Source organism: Camelina sativa, chromosome 8, assembly GCF_000633955.1.
Source record: "Camelina sativa cultivar DH55 chromosome 8, Cs, whole genome shotgun sequence".
NCBI classification, from domain to species: domain Eukaryota; kingdom Viridiplantae; phylum Streptophyta; class Magnoliopsida; order Brassicales; family Brassicaceae; genus Camelina; species Camelina sativa.
In genome coordinates, this window is record NC_025692.1 from 1,345,882 (window position 1) to 1,362,029 (window position 16,148).

General features: G+C 37.9%; 5 protein-coding genes across 8 annotated transcripts in view; 2 read left to right on the plus strand and 3 right to left on the minus strand.

Annotated features, from left to right (window-relative positions):
- LOC104709101 overlaps positions 1 to 1,380 on the plus strand; it is a 6,715-nt gene extending 5,335 nt beyond the window's left edge. The window contains exons 7-10 of the mRNA XM_019228635.1: positions 8 to 40; positions 344 to 490; positions 579 to 901; positions 1,001 to 1,380. Of these exons, the coding sequence (XP_019084180.1) occupies positions 8 to 40; positions 344 to 490; positions 579 to 901; positions 1,001 to 1,118 (621 nt within the window). The 3' untranslated portion in view covers positions 1,119 to 1,380. The remainder of the gene's footprint in view (positions 1 to 7; positions 41 to 343; positions 491 to 578; positions 902 to 1,000) is intronic.
- Positions 2,202 to 4,132, minus strand: LOC104705509. The gene is made up of 5 exons (XM_010421522.2): positions 3,913 to 4,132; positions 3,725 to 3,807; positions 3,043 to 3,312; positions 2,884 to 2,927; positions 2,202 to 2,643 (listed from the first exon to the last, which is right to left on the minus strand). The coding sequence occupies exons 2-5, from the start codon at positions 3,795 to 3,797 to the stop codon at positions 2,434 to 2,436; spliced, it is 597 nt and encodes a 198-aa protein (XP_010419824.1). The 5' UTR covers positions 3,798 to 3,807; positions 3,913 to 4,132; the 3' UTR covers positions 2,202 to 2,433.
- On the minus strand, positions 5,303 to 10,967 carry LOC104705510 (exocyst complex component SEC10-like). The gene is made up of 25 exons (XM_010421523.1): positions 10,832 to 10,967; positions 10,468 to 10,551; positions 10,146 to 10,388; positions 9,992 to 10,066; positions 9,775 to 9,876; positions 9,652 to 9,702; positions 9,464 to 9,569; positions 9,210 to 9,323; positions 9,019 to 9,110; positions 8,663 to 8,831; positions 8,500 to 8,576; positions 8,324 to 8,422; positions 8,142 to 8,232; positions 7,956 to 8,041; positions 7,696 to 7,869; positions 7,446 to 7,499; positions 7,249 to 7,377; positions 7,068 to 7,160; positions 6,760 to 6,906; positions 6,544 to 6,641; positions 6,370 to 6,454; positions 6,227 to 6,285; positions 5,888 to 5,986; positions 5,709 to 5,792; positions 5,303 to 5,631 (listed from the first exon to the last, which is right to left on the minus strand). Exons 2-25 carry the CDS (start codon positions 10,549 to 10,551, stop codon positions 5,553 to 5,555), a joined length of 2,490 nt encoding a protein of 829 aa, XP_010419825.1. The 5' UTR covers positions 10,832 to 10,967; the 3' UTR covers positions 5,303 to 5,552.
- LOC104705511 (mitochondrial fission 1 protein B) lies at positions 11,267 to 14,328 on the minus strand. 4 transcript variants are annotated; one of them, XR_754325.2, is made up of 8 exons: positions 14,116 to 14,328; positions 13,780 to 13,918; positions 13,555 to 13,676; positions 13,397 to 13,460; positions 13,181 to 13,306; positions 12,528 to 12,921; positions 11,870 to 12,282; positions 11,267 to 11,513 (listed from the first exon to the last, which is right to left on the minus strand). XR_754325.2 is itself a non-coding variant. In XM_010421525.2 (5 exons), exons 1-5 carry the CDS (start codon positions 14,221 to 14,223, stop codon positions 13,224 to 13,226), a joined length of 516 nt encoding a protein of 171 aa, XP_010419827.1. In that variant the 5' UTR covers positions 14,224 to 14,328; the 3' UTR covers positions 13,003 to 13,223. The 4 variants fall into 4 exon arrangements, 1 of the variants encoding a protein (XP_010419827.1); XR_754324.2 differs by having other exon boundaries at positions 12,528 to 12,925; XR_754326.2 differs by having other exon boundaries at positions 11,870 to 12,387; positions 12,528 to 12,925.
- On the plus strand, positions 11,987 to 12,946 carry LOC104709102 (annexin D8-like). The gene is made up of 3 exons (XM_010425767.1): positions 11,987 to 12,094; positions 12,177 to 12,392; positions 12,740 to 12,946. Exons 1-3 carry the CDS (start codon positions 11,987 to 11,989, stop codon positions 12,944 to 12,946), a joined length of 531 nt encoding a protein of 176 aa, XP_010424069.1.

A 16,148-nucleotide genomic window follows, 5' to 3' on the forward strand; every position in this document is an offset into this window, starting at 1 on the left:
TGATAACCTAAGCCAAGAGGTCGTTAAGCTAAGATCTCAGGTAACTTTGCTCTTTCTCTTATTTCCATCATCCCTCACACATCTACTGCTGCAAAAAGCGTAGTTGGTGAAATTTTGCTACTATGTTTCTGTCATTCTGTGTTTCCTGATCACGGTGAATTACGTTCCGGATTTTACCATGTTGGTTAGAATTAGATCATGGTATAGGGTTCAGAAGGTGTGGCCGCCAGTTTACTTGGTTTCGTGAAGAAACATTTTTTTCATTTTCAAATTTAATTACTGCCTCAGTAAGTCAGTTTCTATTTATGACCGCGTTTTTGCTAACCAGTAAATGATATATCAGGTTGAAAGTCTTACAAGGAAGGCCCAGCTTCAAGAAGTTGAGCTGGAAAGAACAGCCAAGCAGCTAAAAGAGGCGTTGGCAATCGCTAATGAAGAAACGACGAGATGCAAGGCAGCAAAAGAAGTGATCAAATCACTTACCGCTCAAGTAATTTCTAAGTTTAAAAGATAAATATGGTTTATGCACTTAGTGGCTATTTTTTATACTGAATATAAGGATCAACGCAATTATGCAGTTAAAGGATATGGCTGAAAGATTACCTGTTGGATCAGCTCGGACTGTGAAGTCTCCTCCGTCTCTGAATTCATTTGGTTCCAGCCCTGGTCGCATTGACCCTTTTAATATCTTAAACCAACCAAATAGCCAAGAATCCGAGCTGAATGGCACAAATACCCCAATGTTTTCTAATGGGACCATGACACCTGTATTTGGGAATGGTGAAGCAACGAATGAAGCACGGAGCGAGAAGGAATGGGTTGAACAAGATGAACCTGGAGTCTATATCACTCTTACAGCCTTAGCCGGAGGTGCTAGAGATCTCAAACGCGTCCGGTTCAGGTACAATGTTTCTTGTCTTCCCTAAGAGGAAACAATCAGATTTTACATGTCCGAAGATTGGACTGTAACTTTGCTCGACCGTTTTGTTTTTTTTGACAGCCGAAAAAGGTTTAGTGAGAAACAAGCAGAACAATGGTGGGCAGATAACAGAGGACGAGTCTATGAACAATACAATGTTCGCATGGTTGACAAAGCCAGTGAGGACTTGCCTCACTGAAACTCTTTAACACCAACCAGTTCTCTATTTTTTTCCTATGCCCGAGTTAGGTGAGTGCAGAATCTCGGGATATAACAACAACAGATATATATATAGAGAGAGAAATTAGATGTTTTAAAGTGCTTCTTTCATTGTAGTTTGGGATATTTGTCTGGTGTTGATTGTGATAGAGTTGTAAATTCTTTATGGTGTCATGCTGTAAATCCTATAAACATACAATGTTTTTACTCAGAAACAATGCTCAGTAATTGGTTTTCAAGTATTTGTTGATACATCATAATATCGGAAACTAAAAAGTTACTGATATTGTTCTAACAAAAGTCAAAACCAAGTAGAACTGGAACTCAGGTGGTGTCTTCATCTTCATCTTCCTTGAGCTTGAATTCTACGGTTTCAGAACGCCATGGCAAAGGCGATGTAGGTAACGAAGAATGGTAATGGACAGGCGAGTCTGGTGGTGAGCGCCATCGAGTTGAGCATTCCATCAAATCAGAAAACTCCTCCATTGGTACCTCTTTGAGTTCATCCCAAGTGTGGCTATTATTATCATCCATCTTAGGCGCAAAAACCAAACGAAAAAGAGTCATAAAAGTTGCCCAAAACAAGGGCTACAACAGGATGCTATGTGTTTGGCTTCTCTAAACTATTATGGCCTACCTTGACCATTAATCTTAGAACGATTCTTATAATTCAACAGAATCTAGATAGAGAGAGATAAGGTAATGGAAAAGCAGAAAAACTGTATTCAGGAATCCCTCCTTGATAAGGTAAGGTAATGGAAATTGGAATCATACCTCTTTAATACTGTATTCAGGAATCCCTTCCTTGATGTTGGTATCTGGAAAGCAGAAGAAAGAATAGGCTTCAGAGATTTAAGTCAAGCAAAGGAAACATTAGATCGAAACAGTATGGAGAGAAACAAATTGGGGTCCTTTCTTTGCAGTCAATATTACCATGTCCATGAAGGATAATGTGGNTTAACACCAACCAGTTCTCTATTTTTTTCCTATGCCCGAGTTAGGTGAGTGCAGAATCTCGGGATATAACAACAACAGATATATATATAGAGAGAGAAATTAGATGTTTTAAAGTGCTTCTTTCATTGTAGTTTGGGATATTTGTCTGGTGTTGATTGTGATAGAGTTGTAAATTCTTTATGGTGTCATGCTGTAAATCCTATAAACATACAATGTTTTTACTCAGAAACAATGCTCAGTAATTGGTTTTCAAGTATTTGTTGATACATCATAATATCGGAAACTAAAAAGTTACTGATATTGTTCTAACAAAAGTCAAAACCAAGTAGAACTGGAACTCAGGTGGTGTCTTCATCTTCATCTTCCTTGAGCTTGAATTCTACGGTTTCAGAACGCCATGGCAAAGGCGATGTAGGTAACGAAGAATGGTAATGGACAGGCGAGTCTGGTGGTGAGCGCCATCGAGTTGAGCATTCCATCAAATCAGAAAACTCCTCCATTGGTACCTCTTTGAGTTCATCCCAAGTGTGGCTATTATTATCATCCATCTTAGGCGCAAAAACCAAACGAAAAAGAGTCATAAAAGTTGCCCAAAACAAGGGCTACAACAGGATGCTATGTGTTTGGCTTCTCTAAACTATTATGGCCTACCTTGACCATTAATCTTAGAACGATTCTTATAATTCAACAGAATCTAGATAGAGAGAGATAAGGTAATGGAAAAGCAGAAAAACTGTATTCAGGAATCCCTCCTTGATAAGGTAAGGTAATGGAAATTGGAATCATACCTCTTTAATACTGTATTCAGGAATCCCTTCCTTGATGTTGGTATCTGGAAAGCAGAAGAAAGAATAGGCTTCAGAGATTTAAGTCAAGCAAAGGAAACATTAGATCGAAACAGTATGGAGAGAAACAAATTGGGGTCCTTTCTTTGCAGTCAATATTACCATGTCCATGAAGGATAATGTGGTCAGAGAAGTAGCTATCCCACTGGCTTTGTTGTTGAGCTTCAATGCATTTGCTGTGGTCATGCAAAAAGCCTTCCTTTGCTATGTCAAAGTCTAATCCCTCAACGTTCTTCGTCGTCTTGGAAGAAGCTTGAGGTTGCAACTTTGACTTGTTTGTGATATCATGGAGAGCCTTGCGGCTTCCAAAACCCGCCCCAAATTTCTTTGGAGCTGCTAGCGAGCCCTTACCTTTTCCCGCAGCAACCACCTCTACAACAATTGTCAAACAAAAAACAAAAAAAAAACACTCAGAACAGGAATCAGAAACATAAACAAGTTAGCAGAATCTCTCTAAGAAACATTGATACCCCAAAAAAACATTCTCATGCTTCTGACATTTACACACAGAGTTATAACATTTTACACTGATGATAAACAGATGCGAGATAGACACAAAGCTAAGCATAGTTATATTTGAACCTAAAAGCATAAGAACCAAGAAGGTGTCATAATATGAATCCCAAGAGAATAAATATTTGCAATTTGGTAGGTCCTACTGTTTCCATATCTTGTAAATCACAAAAGATTTTGCTACCTTGGGGACAATCAATCATCAAAAAACACACAAATTTTGCTGCTAGTCGAAAACCAAAAGATTGAAGAAGTAGGGAAAGATTATTACTTTTTCCATGGGCAGCTAATGCATTCTCGTCCTGGAATATCATCTGCCCGCGAGCAAATGTTGTGTTCGCCATGCTCACCTCACTAATTTACAACCAACCCAATTCATTATTGGGTAAAAATTCTAAGCGCGGATTTTGTAACGAAGTAAGAATTGAAACCAATCGCTTTAAGGATTTATAGACTCACCAGACCGTAGTAAAGAGGAACTTGAATCAAACAACAACAGGCGAACAAAATTCCCAGAAAAGAAAAGGGTTAGAAATTGGGGAAAACGAGAGTGATGGAGAGAAACAAGCAAGCAAGAACGGAACGAGGAAGACAAATGAATAATAGTAGTCAGTCACGCTGGAGAAAGATCTTCAATTTTTAGGGTATCCAAACATTTCAAACGAACACAGAGGGCGGTTTTTTTTTTCCTGTCTATCATCTTTTTTATGTTACTTAGGGCATTATTGGTTCAAACGCTGCGGTTGCGGTTGTAGTTGCAGGAGATTGCGGAAGCGGGTGATTGCGGTTTTAAGTGTTATTAAGCATTTTAAACGACTAGTTTAGCGATTTAAAATTGGTGCGTTTGTGGGAGGTTTACGACTGGTTGATCAGCGGGTGCAATAGCGGTTGGAACATAATAAATGTGATATCTAATATATAAATGTTTAAAAACACCAAAATTTTTGTTAAACTTATAATTAAAATTTCTTAAAATAATAATTATTGAAAACAAAAATTCATATTGTAATACTTATTCCTTTATGCATTTGGCTTTTCACCAAAAATTTAAGCAAGTAATTTGATAAATGACAAAACATATGCTTTAGATCGTAGATCTTTTCTCTTTTCTCTTTTTTCTTAGATCGTAGGTCAGTAGTTGCATCGGTAGGAATGGTCAAGTGAGAGTTGAGAAGAGTCACTGGTGATTTGTTTTATATTTTTCACAAATAATCTTATTTTCTTAAATTTCTGATGAAATATTATATTTATTTAGATTTTTTTGAACTTATGTGCTATGTGCCATTAAATTTACATCAAGTTTTCCGGGTTATTGTTAATTGGAATATTATTTTCTTCTAATTGTTTATTTTATAATCTCTACAATCGTATTTGTACTTCATTTTCTCCCATCCTTAATGAGTAAAATAGTTAGATAGAAAATATAACAAAAAAATTTTTCATTATCATTGATTTCTTTTAAGTTTTTTTACAAAAAAAAAAAAATCCAACCGCAATCGCCTGCAACCGCAAACGCTTGCGGGAAGCAGCTTTTGGAATTCAGTAGTTTAGAGCGGTTGGGAGCGATTAGGAGCGATTGGAAACGGTTTGTGTAATTGGTTCCAATCGCTAGCAACCACTACCATCCGCAAACACAGCTTTTGTGGTAGATAGCGGGAAAACCAATCAACACCTTACTGTATTTGTTTTGAATAAATTTGATTTTTGATCGAGTTATTAGAGTTGCTTACTTTATTTCTTCATTGGTTTCCTAATACTATAATAGTAAAAATTAATATCCCAAATTTCCAACTTCACTAGTAGGATGATTCGCTTTTCTTTTTTTTTTTTAATATAAAAAAAAAACTTATACAATGGAAAATTTCCAGATAACAAGTCCAGTTAAATAATTGTTTGTCTCCAGAAAGATAAATAAAACGCCCATAACGTAAAGCAAAAAAAAAGAAAAAAGTGGGAAATTATGGATCCAGAAGGCTCCAGAAGGAAGATAGTAGAGACTCTGACTGACTTTAGTGCATAGAATGATTTTAAGTATATACATAAATAACACATCCGCCACTGACTGATTCAAGTGTCTCCTTTAAACAAACATTGAGATATTAGCTCATGCTTGGCCACAAGGAGCTGAGTTTTGTTGCGAGCTTTGCACTCTTATAGTCCTCCCTCAGTTGAATAAACCTGCACATTATTCATTTTACAACTCTCTCAGTTTCATTATTTTTCTAGTTATCTTTATAATCTATCTATCTCCTTACCTTTGCGCGTCTTTGCGGATGCTTGGACTTCCCTCGAACAACGTCGGCAGACTATCTGGAGCAACGATGAAAACATTCGCGATTCTGCACTCACAAATAGTGATTACAAGTTATTACATTAACAAAATAATAATAAGGGAAGTAAAAGTGACGAGAGAGTCTCATGACATGTTTATTACATTCTCAGAAGCTCAAATTTCTCATCCACTGATGGAGCACCGAAGCTTTTAACAAATACTACATACTCGTTTAAGTCACGCTTCAGCTGCAGTCCTCCACTGTCAAACCAAAGTGTTAGTAATCACAAAACAAAACCAAGCTCTATATTCACAAAGACCTATTCAGGCAATGGATAAGTTTGATTTGATCCGATAAAACATTTATACCAATAGCACCGGTGCGACTACGTCAATCTATGTTTGGTTTATTAGGGTCCTGATCTGATTTACGGTTATGTTGCAGACGTGATTTCAATAAGGAAAATAGAAAGAAAAAAAGACATGGAGCTGAAATCATACCTGGGATTGAAAGTGAACTTCTGCCAGTGTGTTAGTAGTAGTTTTTCTAACCTATTTCCCTGAGAATAACAAAGAAAACTTCATTCAAATCTAGCATCATTCTTATGATGCAGAAAATAAATATTTGGTGATACAAATCATACCAGTTCAGTCAGGAAGGCTTGTTTATTAAGACCTTCTAAGGCAGTGAAGGCTGACTCAAGTACCCGGGAAAGATAAGCCACGACCCTAAACAAGAGAGTGGGATTAGAACTTAAACTAAAAAAGGTGAAGCCTTCAACCAATTAGTGGGAAGGTAGAGTCTCAACTAGACCAACCTCATGCAGGCATTTGTTGGGCGGTGGTCAGGAGCAATCCCATCATCAGGTGATCTATAATCGGTAGACTTCTGCTCAGATGAAAGTAGCCTATCAACCTGAAAAAGGCCATATCGGAAACCTTAAAATGAGTCGAAAGAGAATAATAAACATAACTCTTAAATCTTTTCAGCGTGGACATGGATATGTTCGTATATTACACAAAAAGCAACTAACCTCAGCCATCACAGTTTCAATGCACTGCTGAAGTCCTTTGTAAGCAGCTGCCTCTGCTTTGGACAGAGCAGTTGACATTTCTTCACATGAAGCAGCATGTGCACCATCCACTGGTAGGAGAAGCCGAGATATAGAATTTGCAAAATACTGGAAGAGAAAATTATATGATTAGAATATGAGTCAAAACATAGAATTTCCATAGAGAAGACTGGGTCAAACTGTTTCAATATTTCAATGCTTGAGTAGCAGACGCCTTTTCATATGAAAAAATGAAACAAACTGATAACCATAAAAGTCACCCAACATGCCTGCTGAACTATAGCAACACTGCTACCGCAACGCTGCACAGCAACCATGAAGGATTTAAAGCTACTTTCACCAGCAGCAGCAGCAGCTTCTGCCTGAGAAATAATCAAGTAAATTCTAAATAACTCCACCAAACAATTGAAACAATGAGCACTTCAAATAGTAGAAAAGAGAAAGAATTACAGCAGAAGCAGCTGCAGCAGCCACTCTTCTGCTAACGCTTGTGCCCAAAACAAACCTCTCCCTCAATGCTGCAGCTTCAGACAGGCCATCCCTTGCCCGTTCAAGTCCCTCAGTTATGTACACGCTCACCTGCAAGAAGTCATCATTGCATCAGCACAATTTATAGAAATGACTTTAGAATCTTATGAACAGCATACCTGGTCTAGCTGGCAAGTAAATATGGCTTTAACATTGACAGCAAGTGTGGCTGGCTGCACAAAGAAATATTTATATGATCAGATATACGATCACAGAAAATACAGTTTGCTTACTGCCGGATGTTTCTGCAAAAATCAATATTTTAGATTATTTCTTTGTCAATATCCTATTCCTACATCTTTTCCCAAAATTCAGAGCAACTAACTTATTTTGGAAAAACTTTACTCATAAAGTGCTAAATACGGTAACCTGAGATGAAAACAGTGTGCATCTGGTTATTGCTTCTTCATTCCATCGAACAAACTCAGTCACAACGGTGACCGATAGCTGCTGCTGAGAAGATGATACTGAAGCACCCCTAGAGCGTCCTATTGTCCCGGATGACTCCGAGACTTGATGACTCTCAGCACGTAATTCTTCCATCTGTAGAGAAAAAGTCATATCTAAGCCCTTCACACTAATGCACAAAATAACAACTCCAATCAGAAAATGAGATAATCATATCAAACCTTTGCTTGATATAGTTGTTTTAAGGAGGCCTGCTCATGTTCAGGGTATTCATCCTTGTGCGAGGAAAACAAGGACTCTGTCAAATCTGCACGCTCAATATAAAGAGTTTTAAGCACCAACGAATAAACGAAAGTTTGTATGAAAAAACAAAACTTCTATCACTCAGAATCACACGAGAAAAAGACCTTCAACATCAAGATCACCGCATCCAACAGCTCGGAGGTCTTTAGCAAGTTCTCGTGTTCTCTCATATGCAACTGCTAACATTCTAAGGTACTAAAGACAAAAATCAAGAGTTAAGTTTCTTATACTAATTCTACTACGAGATTGAAAGAAAAAAAAGAGAGATAAGGAGGTCTCTACACACTAGTAACAGTCCGCCTTCTTGCACAGATGGGGGACTCATAAGAGAGGGCTTCGCCAAAATTTTGTCAAGAATACCTGTGACACGCTGCTCCAGAACTCTCTACATAAAGTACACGAAGAGTCAGTATCCATACGCCGGGTTAACACTACGGTGTCCAAATTATCGGTGCCAATTACCTGAACTAAGATTGCCATAACTTCATTTGGAGCAGGGAAAACAGCTGTAATGGTCGCTGCTTCTTTGCGTACAGTGTCTACACATGAGAAGTAACAAAAGTTATGAATCGGCATAAAAGCATGTTTCAAGTATTACATCCAGATCAATGACAATTCTTCAGACCTGTAATTTCCTTGTATAAAGCAGAAAGTCCACGGGCAACATTGCTAGGACTAGGCTGAGAACCATGGTCACCAAGAACCAACCTAATGTCTGAATTCATGACTTCCACATCAATAAACATTGGCCGTGTAGCCACATAGTGTTGCATAGCACTTGTACCCCTGTTAAACTGAAAATGAAGAAGAAGAAAAACTGAGCATCAAGGAGACCTAGACCATTCCTTATGTGATAGCCTTAGAATTAACAAGTATGTAACCACAAGATACGTAAGAAAGGCCTTCGCTCAGTATATAAGATAAAATAACAGGTTTTCCTACTGAACTGTAAAGGCGCATGCAGCAGAATAAAGTATTCACCTGTGACAAAATTTTAGCACATTCTGACATGGTGGATAGATCTCTCCGCTGTGATGCAGCATCAAAACGAGATAAAAGCCTATTCTCCAATTCTACAAAATCATACTCAAATGTCACAAAGAGGAAGTGGAACATACAATAATCCTCTTCAGTAAATATACAGAAAACACAGTAAAGATGAATTTGTTTACCATTACAGTAATCTTGAAGATTAGCAACTGCAACTTCCAGTCCTCGGCCAGGGGTTGCATTTCCTGCAGCTGTACCCGCACCTTGTCTTCCAATATCTTCCTCAGCAAAGGATCCTGATATTGACAAAGAGGGCATGATAATACATTGCAGCCTAATTGAACAGTAAACTTCCATTGTTCGGCAAACAAGCGAGTTAATAGATTTAAAAAAATTCTGACACTTTAGACAGATTCCAAGAAACATATCATCATACGTAATTTCTGAGCAATAGAAGCAGCCTCAGCTACGCGGCTATCATCAGAGAACAAAGCGGAAAGCTCCATAAGATCCCCTGGGCTGCCGTTGAACTCCATTAGGTACTGCATTTGTTGAACAAGGATTACTTTAAGCATTCATCTAACTAAATATGCGACCAACTTTCCAATAGTGATGCACTCTTACCTTTATAAGATCTATCGTCTGGCTAGCAGTTTCCCGCTGAGCATCTGCACTCTGACAAAAGAAGCATATGTTAATATTTGATATAGATCACCAAAAAAGTTGTTATATGTTAGATTTATCTACCTGCAAATGATCTCCTATTTTTGCAGCGGTCTGTCCAACACTTGAAATACGACCGTCCAACCTTGCAAAGCTCTCAAACAGACCGTCCACACCCTTCTCTATCTAGAAAGAGAAATCAATTACCATTTGAAGAAAGGATCGTGGTATCAGTTATTCATCAGGCAGTAATCCATGTAGCCAAGAAATTGAATCAAAGTAGTAGTGTTGGTCTGCCAACCTCAGTCAGTGTCTTCCGGTGTTTGGCATCTTGGGTTGAAACTTCCTTCTTCAGTGTATTGAGCCTTCCATCAACCTTCCAAAATATTTCAGATATGAGAAGGATGAAATGAAACAACAAGGGCTTGTCATGGATGCAGACCCAAGACACTCACCTGCTTCCGAAGATCAACAAGCTCCTTGCAAGCATCTTTGAACAGAGACAAAAGACCATCTACTTCAGGGAAAAAAGGAGCAGAAGACAAAGGAGTAGACTGCCCACGTAAATGCCCATTTGCCAAACCATCAACATTAGCAACGTTGCCATGACCATCCCCAGAATCTGCTTCTTCTTCTAGGAAAGACGGCAAGAGGTCGTTTACCAGGTTCCCAAATAATGCATCAAATGAAAAATCACCCTGCGAGTGACCAAATAATCAAAATCTCTCATGATTTATAAAAGTAAAAGAAAAAAAGCAATTAGCAACAAATCCTTACCTTGAAGTCTTCAATGTCAAGAAACAGAGGAACAGAGTTAGCAGAGGACGATCTGGGTCCTCTTGCTCTGATTCCTTCTGTCATCTGCTTAAAACCAAAACAAAAACAGAAAAATTCAAAGAAGTGAAGAATCTAAGTCTGACAGATCATACATGAAACATTCAATAAATAGGAGAAGATGAGGGAGAAGCGTACGATGCTGGATACTTTTAAATCAAAATTACAGTAGCATATATAATCTCAGTTAAGTAATCACTGGTAATCGCTGATTTCGCCGGCGAATGCAACAAATTTAGAGCAAAAAGACGAACAATCTCGCGGAGAACGAGACGAGAAAGGAGAAATCTAGTATCGAGCAACTTACCGGCGGTGGACGACGAGATCTAGACGGCGGAATCCGGTTACTGCAGGGAGAGAAAGACGGAGAAATAGAGAGACCGGTCTACAATGACGGAGTTGGGGATTTTTCCTTCTTTTTTCTTTTCACAACTACGACGAGCTTCCAGATGAGCTGAGCTGTTAAATTTCATTATTATTTTACGTGTTCTTTTTTCCCGGTTTAAACCGCAACCGGTTTAAGTTTTTTTTTTTTTTTTTTTTTTTATAAAAACTGTTATCAGTTAGTTTGAACTTTGAAATTTTTGGTTCGTTGATTCACATACTTCATCACACACACAAGAATATAATCGAACTATATGCCACAGAGGGAATGAATAGCAGCAATTAAATTCAAGCAAAAAAAGAAACATTTGGGAGGCAATAAACAATTATCTCATGAAAAACTTTAATCTTCATAAAATTAACGGCAAAGTCATACATAAACGGGCGGTGTTAATTATAGAGAGAGTTTCAGATTCACATATCGTAAACAATCAATGAGCCTTTGAACATACTTATGGTCTCAAAAGCATTGTAACCTCACTATCGACTGTTATAAATAGAGAGAGCTCAAAGCAATGGAAGTAATATCCAAAAGGTGAGTAAATCTGAGTCGAGCAGAATGGCCACCATTGTTTCTCCTCCACATTTCTCCCCCGTTGAAGATGCTGAAAACATCAACAAGGCTTGTCAAGGTTCTTCTACTTTATAGACTAATGTGTTTCAAAAAATTATGTGGTTCAAGTTTCCTTCTATTTCCTTTTATTCATCTTCTTCCCTTTTTTATTTGGGATTTAGGATGGGGTACCGATGAAAAGGCCATCATCTCCATCCTAGGACACCGGAATTTGTTCCAGAGGAAACTCATAAGACAAGCTTATCAGGAGATATACCATGAGGATCTCATTCACCAGCTCAAATCTGAGCTCTCTGGCGACTTTGAGGTGTAGATTATATATCAATATGCTCTACTCTATTTTGATAATCCATAACACGTAACTTTCATGGAACAAATATCTGTTACCTGCAGAGAGCTGTTTGCTTGTGGGTCTTGGATCCTCCAGAGAGAGATGCTCTTTTGGCTAACTTGGCTCTTCAAAAGCCTATTCCTGACTACAAGGTTCTTGTCGAAATTGCCTGCATGAGATTCCCTGAAGATCTATTAGCTGCTAGACGTGCTTACCGTTCCCTCTACAAGCGTTCTCTTGAGGAAGACTTGGCCTCCCGTACTATTGGCGACATCAGGAGAGTGAGTAATTTTAATTTTCCAGATGTTTTCTTCTTGTCTTGACTTGATCTCCAACGCTTGGGGATTTTTGATATATACACAGCTCTTGGTTGCAATGGCGTCTGCCTATAAATATGATGGAGAGGAAATTGATGAGATGCTTGCACAGTCAGAGGCTGGGATTCTTCATGATGAAATCCTTGGTAAGGCTGTTGAACATGAAGAAACGATCACGGTGTTAAGTACAAGAAGCAACATGCAGCTTAGCGCAATCTTCAATCGCTACAAGGATATATATGGCGGCAGATCGATCACTAAGGTATACAAACAACACGTAGAAATCAAGTTATGTTCTAATTGATGACTAATCTCAGATAAAGCAATCAATGGGAAAAGTTTAGACAAGAATAAAAAGACTTTTGGAATCAATTTTAGGGGAATAGAGTAATCATACCAGTATTTCTTCATGACGATATTCATAATGAAACCTTTGATGACCAGGATCTCCTCAATCACCCTACAAATGAGTACCTGAGTGCACTACGCGCAGCCATCAGGTGCATTAAAAACCCTACCCGGTATTACTCAAAGGGAAGATACAACAATAGTTTTCAGATGTGATTTTGTAATTTATCCCAATGGTATTTATATCTCTTTTGCACCTAGGTGTTGCGCAACTCAATCAATACAGTGGGGACTGATGAAGATGCTCTGAACCGTGTGATTGTCACACGAGCAGAAAAGGACCTGAAGAAGATCAGTGAGCTGTATCTCAAGCGGAACGATGTGAGTCTCGATCAAGCCATAGCTAAAGAGACATCAGGGGACTACAAGTCTTTTCTTCTAGCCTTGCTAGGACATGGAGAAACTTAGAGTTCAGCCTCAACTTAAAAACCTTAAAACAGTAGCATTTCTTCTAATTTCTAGTATTGTATGGAATAAAAATATATTGAACTCTGAAGCAATAATAAAGTTGATGTTTGAAGCTTCCTCAATTAGTTTTTTTTTTTTTTTGGACAAAGCTTCCTCAATTAGTTATTTTGTATAGCTATTCAAGGAATTACATAATTGTCTCTTATAGGATACAAAGAAACTATACAAACTCACTGAAGATCAGGGAAACATGCACATGAATGAAGTTCGTTCCTTCTCAGCCTGAGCGTATAAAGGCCGCAGCAATACCAGCAACAACCCCTACAGCAGTAACAGCAATTCCAACGCCAATAACACCATCTGCTTTCAGAAATCAGACGAGAGTTAAAAGAGAAAATAGGTGAAGATTTAAAAGGACGATGAAGACACATGACAGAACAGTATCATTACCTTTCACAATGTGGTCCTCTATAGCCTTTTTAAGTGTCTGAGCCTGTCCGGACTCCGGTTCAACCTAAAACCACAGTAAGAAAAAGAACGCATAGATGAATTACATCAACAATAATAAGATTCTCTGGAGTTATCCATGGATCAGATGATCATCAAACCTCCAAACAACGTTCGATACAATCCCGGCTTCTTGAATAGTCACCGCTTCGATAGTAACCAACAGCAAGGAGATAAAGCTTCTCCCTGAGTTTCATTGCACTTGTATCATTAACAACCGAACCTGCAAAATCAATAACTTGAATCAAACCATCCACCTTTGGAAGAATATTAAAGGTAGCTGTTTTAATTTAACAGATTAAAACATAAGCTAGTATTTATTTTACCTTCAATCATAGCTACGCCACGCTGTATATCACCAGGCATCTTAGAATGAACAAGAGCCCATGAAAGACGCATGATGCACTCCTTCGTACGTCCTTCGTCTTTAGCTTTCTGAGCCTCTGCAAGTTCTTTCTCACAGCCCTGAGGATTAAAAAAAATAAACTAATCCATGCCACACCAGAGATGGAAAAATCAAAGGAAAACACTTATTTCATCCCCACACCTAAAAATAAAGCAAGCAACGCGAGAGATATCCAAAATCCGAAGTTAGCTATGGAACAATTGAAAATTGGCGGTGTTTACGCGGTCAAATTAGAGGAACCATCATAAAAACTTACGGAGATGATGTCGGTATCGCACAAGGGGAACTCATCGGAGAAACCAGAGGCAGCGCCGGATATGAAGTCTGAGACGGAACCGAAAACCTTCCCTATCGCCGCGTCCATTTTTCCTGTCGCAGCTCCCAGATATTTTTCCTTTCCGAGTTTTCTTAATCCTTCTCTCGCGTTTCTTTCTCCCCCTTGACAATAAAATTGACCGAGATCAATGAATGTTTTTGGTTAATATATATAAATAAGAGTTTTTAACCTTTATATATATATATTTTCTTTCCAGAAAAATAATATAGATTTTTATGGATATTATAATAAAAAAAAACAGCAGATTCTTAAACGAAATAATATTTAATCTTTCTTATGATTTTTTGATACACACGTTTGTTTATCACACGTTCATATTTACCCCGTCTTGTCTCCAACATTCAGGATTTTAATTAGGGAAAATACATATGCACTTTGACATGAATAGCTAACATTCGGAAAAACATCTCCTAAACACAAACAACAGAGAGTAGTTACAGTAAAATACCTTTTAAAGGCTTAGAGCATGCTAGTGGGATAGCCGGATAGGTACCTCTGATAGCAAACTGTGGAAAAATTGTATGTGTTGAGACTTGGGATTGGGAAGACGAAGAAGTGCTCCTAGGCTAGGAGCGGACCTGGCGGGAAGATATATTGTATACGTATACCATAGATTGGCAGCAGAAAGGTAACAAACAACACATTGAGAGTAAAATAGTCGGGAATAAATTAAACTGATTGGAAAGGACTTTGTTAGTCTGTTAGCAGCCTGGACTGCGGTCAACTCGCGAAACGTATTAGCATTTAATTAGCCTACTTACCGCGTATATATATGAACATGCCTCTCTCATATAACATGTCCAGTGGTTGGTTTCTAAACATTTTTGCTTTTGTGTTGTGATCATGATGTCATTTAATAAACATGTATAACTACTAGTATATTTCATTCTTATATAATTATTCTACATTCATAGAATGATATAAAATATACCAAACTACCATGTACAAAAAAAAAAATCTGACTATTACTTAACCTAAAATCTAAAGACAATAAATTAAATTGTTTTTCAATGGAAAAAATACAATAATATTTATCATATGTATATATATTTTTTTGTCAAGTCACCTTTATAATTATGGAAAATTAAATAACAAACTATTTGTGCAATTGAAAATAATAATCTCTACCTGTAGAAATCATCATCATCATCACACATGTAAAGGAGAGATCAGTAGTTAGTTAAGAGTACCAATTTATCATCATTTATACTTAAAAGGTAAAGAAAACATACATATCACAAATAATATATGCAGTATCTCACACATCCTTTTTACCATTAAAAAAAACCAAAAAAAAAAAAAGGTGAGAGAGAGAGAGAGAGGGAGAGAGATGGCCTTCTCTTCCTAACATTGACCAACCCGTCTTTGTTTCTTTCTTTCTTCTCATCACTCTTAGAGACAAGAGAGAGAGAGAGAATTCGTTAAGGCGTTTCGTTTTGTTTCTCTGTAGAAGAAGAAGAAGAAGAAGAAGAATTCTCTTTCAATTTTTTTTTTTCTTTTTTGGAGAAATTAGAAGAGAGAGAATCTCTATCCTTCTCTCTCTCTCCTTGCACGTTGCAAGCGTTTCTAGAAAAAAAAAAAAAAGTGAAAACCCCAGCATCCCTTTCACCTGACTTTGGCTATGGGTTTTCTCTGATTCGCTTGTTTCGTGAAGCGAGAGCGAGCTTTTTTATTTGTTTGTTTGTAGCACAAATGGAATTGGTGGGAAAAGTGGTTAACAAAGAGATCCAAGGGATTGGGTTTTGCTCCGGGACGGTTCGATCTCGCGATTCGTCTGGATTTTTCGAGATCGTTTACGAGAACGGCGTCACGGAGATTTCGGAATTGGCTGAGGTTGTTTCTCTCGTGATGGGAGAAGATAAATCCCAGGAGATTTCGTTTCCAGTGAAGAAGAGAGTTGGTAGGAAACCGAAGAAGCGTTCTCGTGTCGCGAGGATGAAGGAGATCAAACG

Coding starts and splice junctions, on each gene's coding strand:
- LOC104705509 (XM_010421522.2), bottom strand. CDS start 3,797: ATGGCGAACACAACATTTGCTCGCGGGCAGATGATATTCCAGGACGAG. Junction 3,313..3,724: donor ATTAGCTGCCCATGGAAAAA/GTAATAATCTTT, acceptor CAATTGTTGTAG/AGGTGGTTGCTGCGGGAAAA. Junction 2,644..2,883: donor CTGAATACAGTATTAAAGAG/GTATGATTCCAA, acceptor TTTGCGCCTAAG/ATGGATGATAATAATAGCCA.
- LOC104705510 (XM_010421523.1), bottom strand. CDS start 10,551: ATGACAGAAGGAATCAGAGCAAGAGGACCCAGATCGTCCTCTGCTAAC. Junction 10,389..10,467: donor TTGACATTGAAGACTTCAAG/GTAAGGATTTGT, acceptor GGTCACTCGCAG/GGTGATTTTTCATTTGATGC. Junction 5,632..5,708: donor ATCCGCAAAGACGCGCAAAG/GTAAGGAGATAG, acceptor AATAATGTGCAG/GTTTATTCAACTGAGGGAGG.
- LOC104709102 (XM_010425767.1), top strand. CDS start 11,987: ATGAGATTCCCTGAAGATCTATTAGCTGCTAGACGTGCTTACCGTTCC. Junction 12,095..12,176: donor CTATTGGCGACATCAGGAGA/GTGAGTAATTTT, acceptor ATATATACACAG/CTCTTGGTTGCAATGGCGTC. Junction 12,393..12,739: donor GCGGCAGATCGATCACTAAG/GTATACAAACAA, acceptor TTTTGCACCTAG/GTGTTGCGCAACTCAATCAA.
- LOC104705511 (XM_010421525.2), bottom strand. CDS start 14,223: ATGGACGCGGCGATAGGGAAGGTTTTCGGTTCCGTCTCAGACTTCATA. Junction 13,919..14,115: donor GCGATACCGACATCATCTCC/GTAAGTTTTTAT, acceptor TTTAATCCTCAG/GGCTGTGAGAAAGAACTTGC. Junction 13,677..13,779: donor TGGCGTAGCTATGATTGAAG/GTAAAATAAATA, acceptor TTGATTTTGCAG/GTTCGGTTGTTAATGATACA.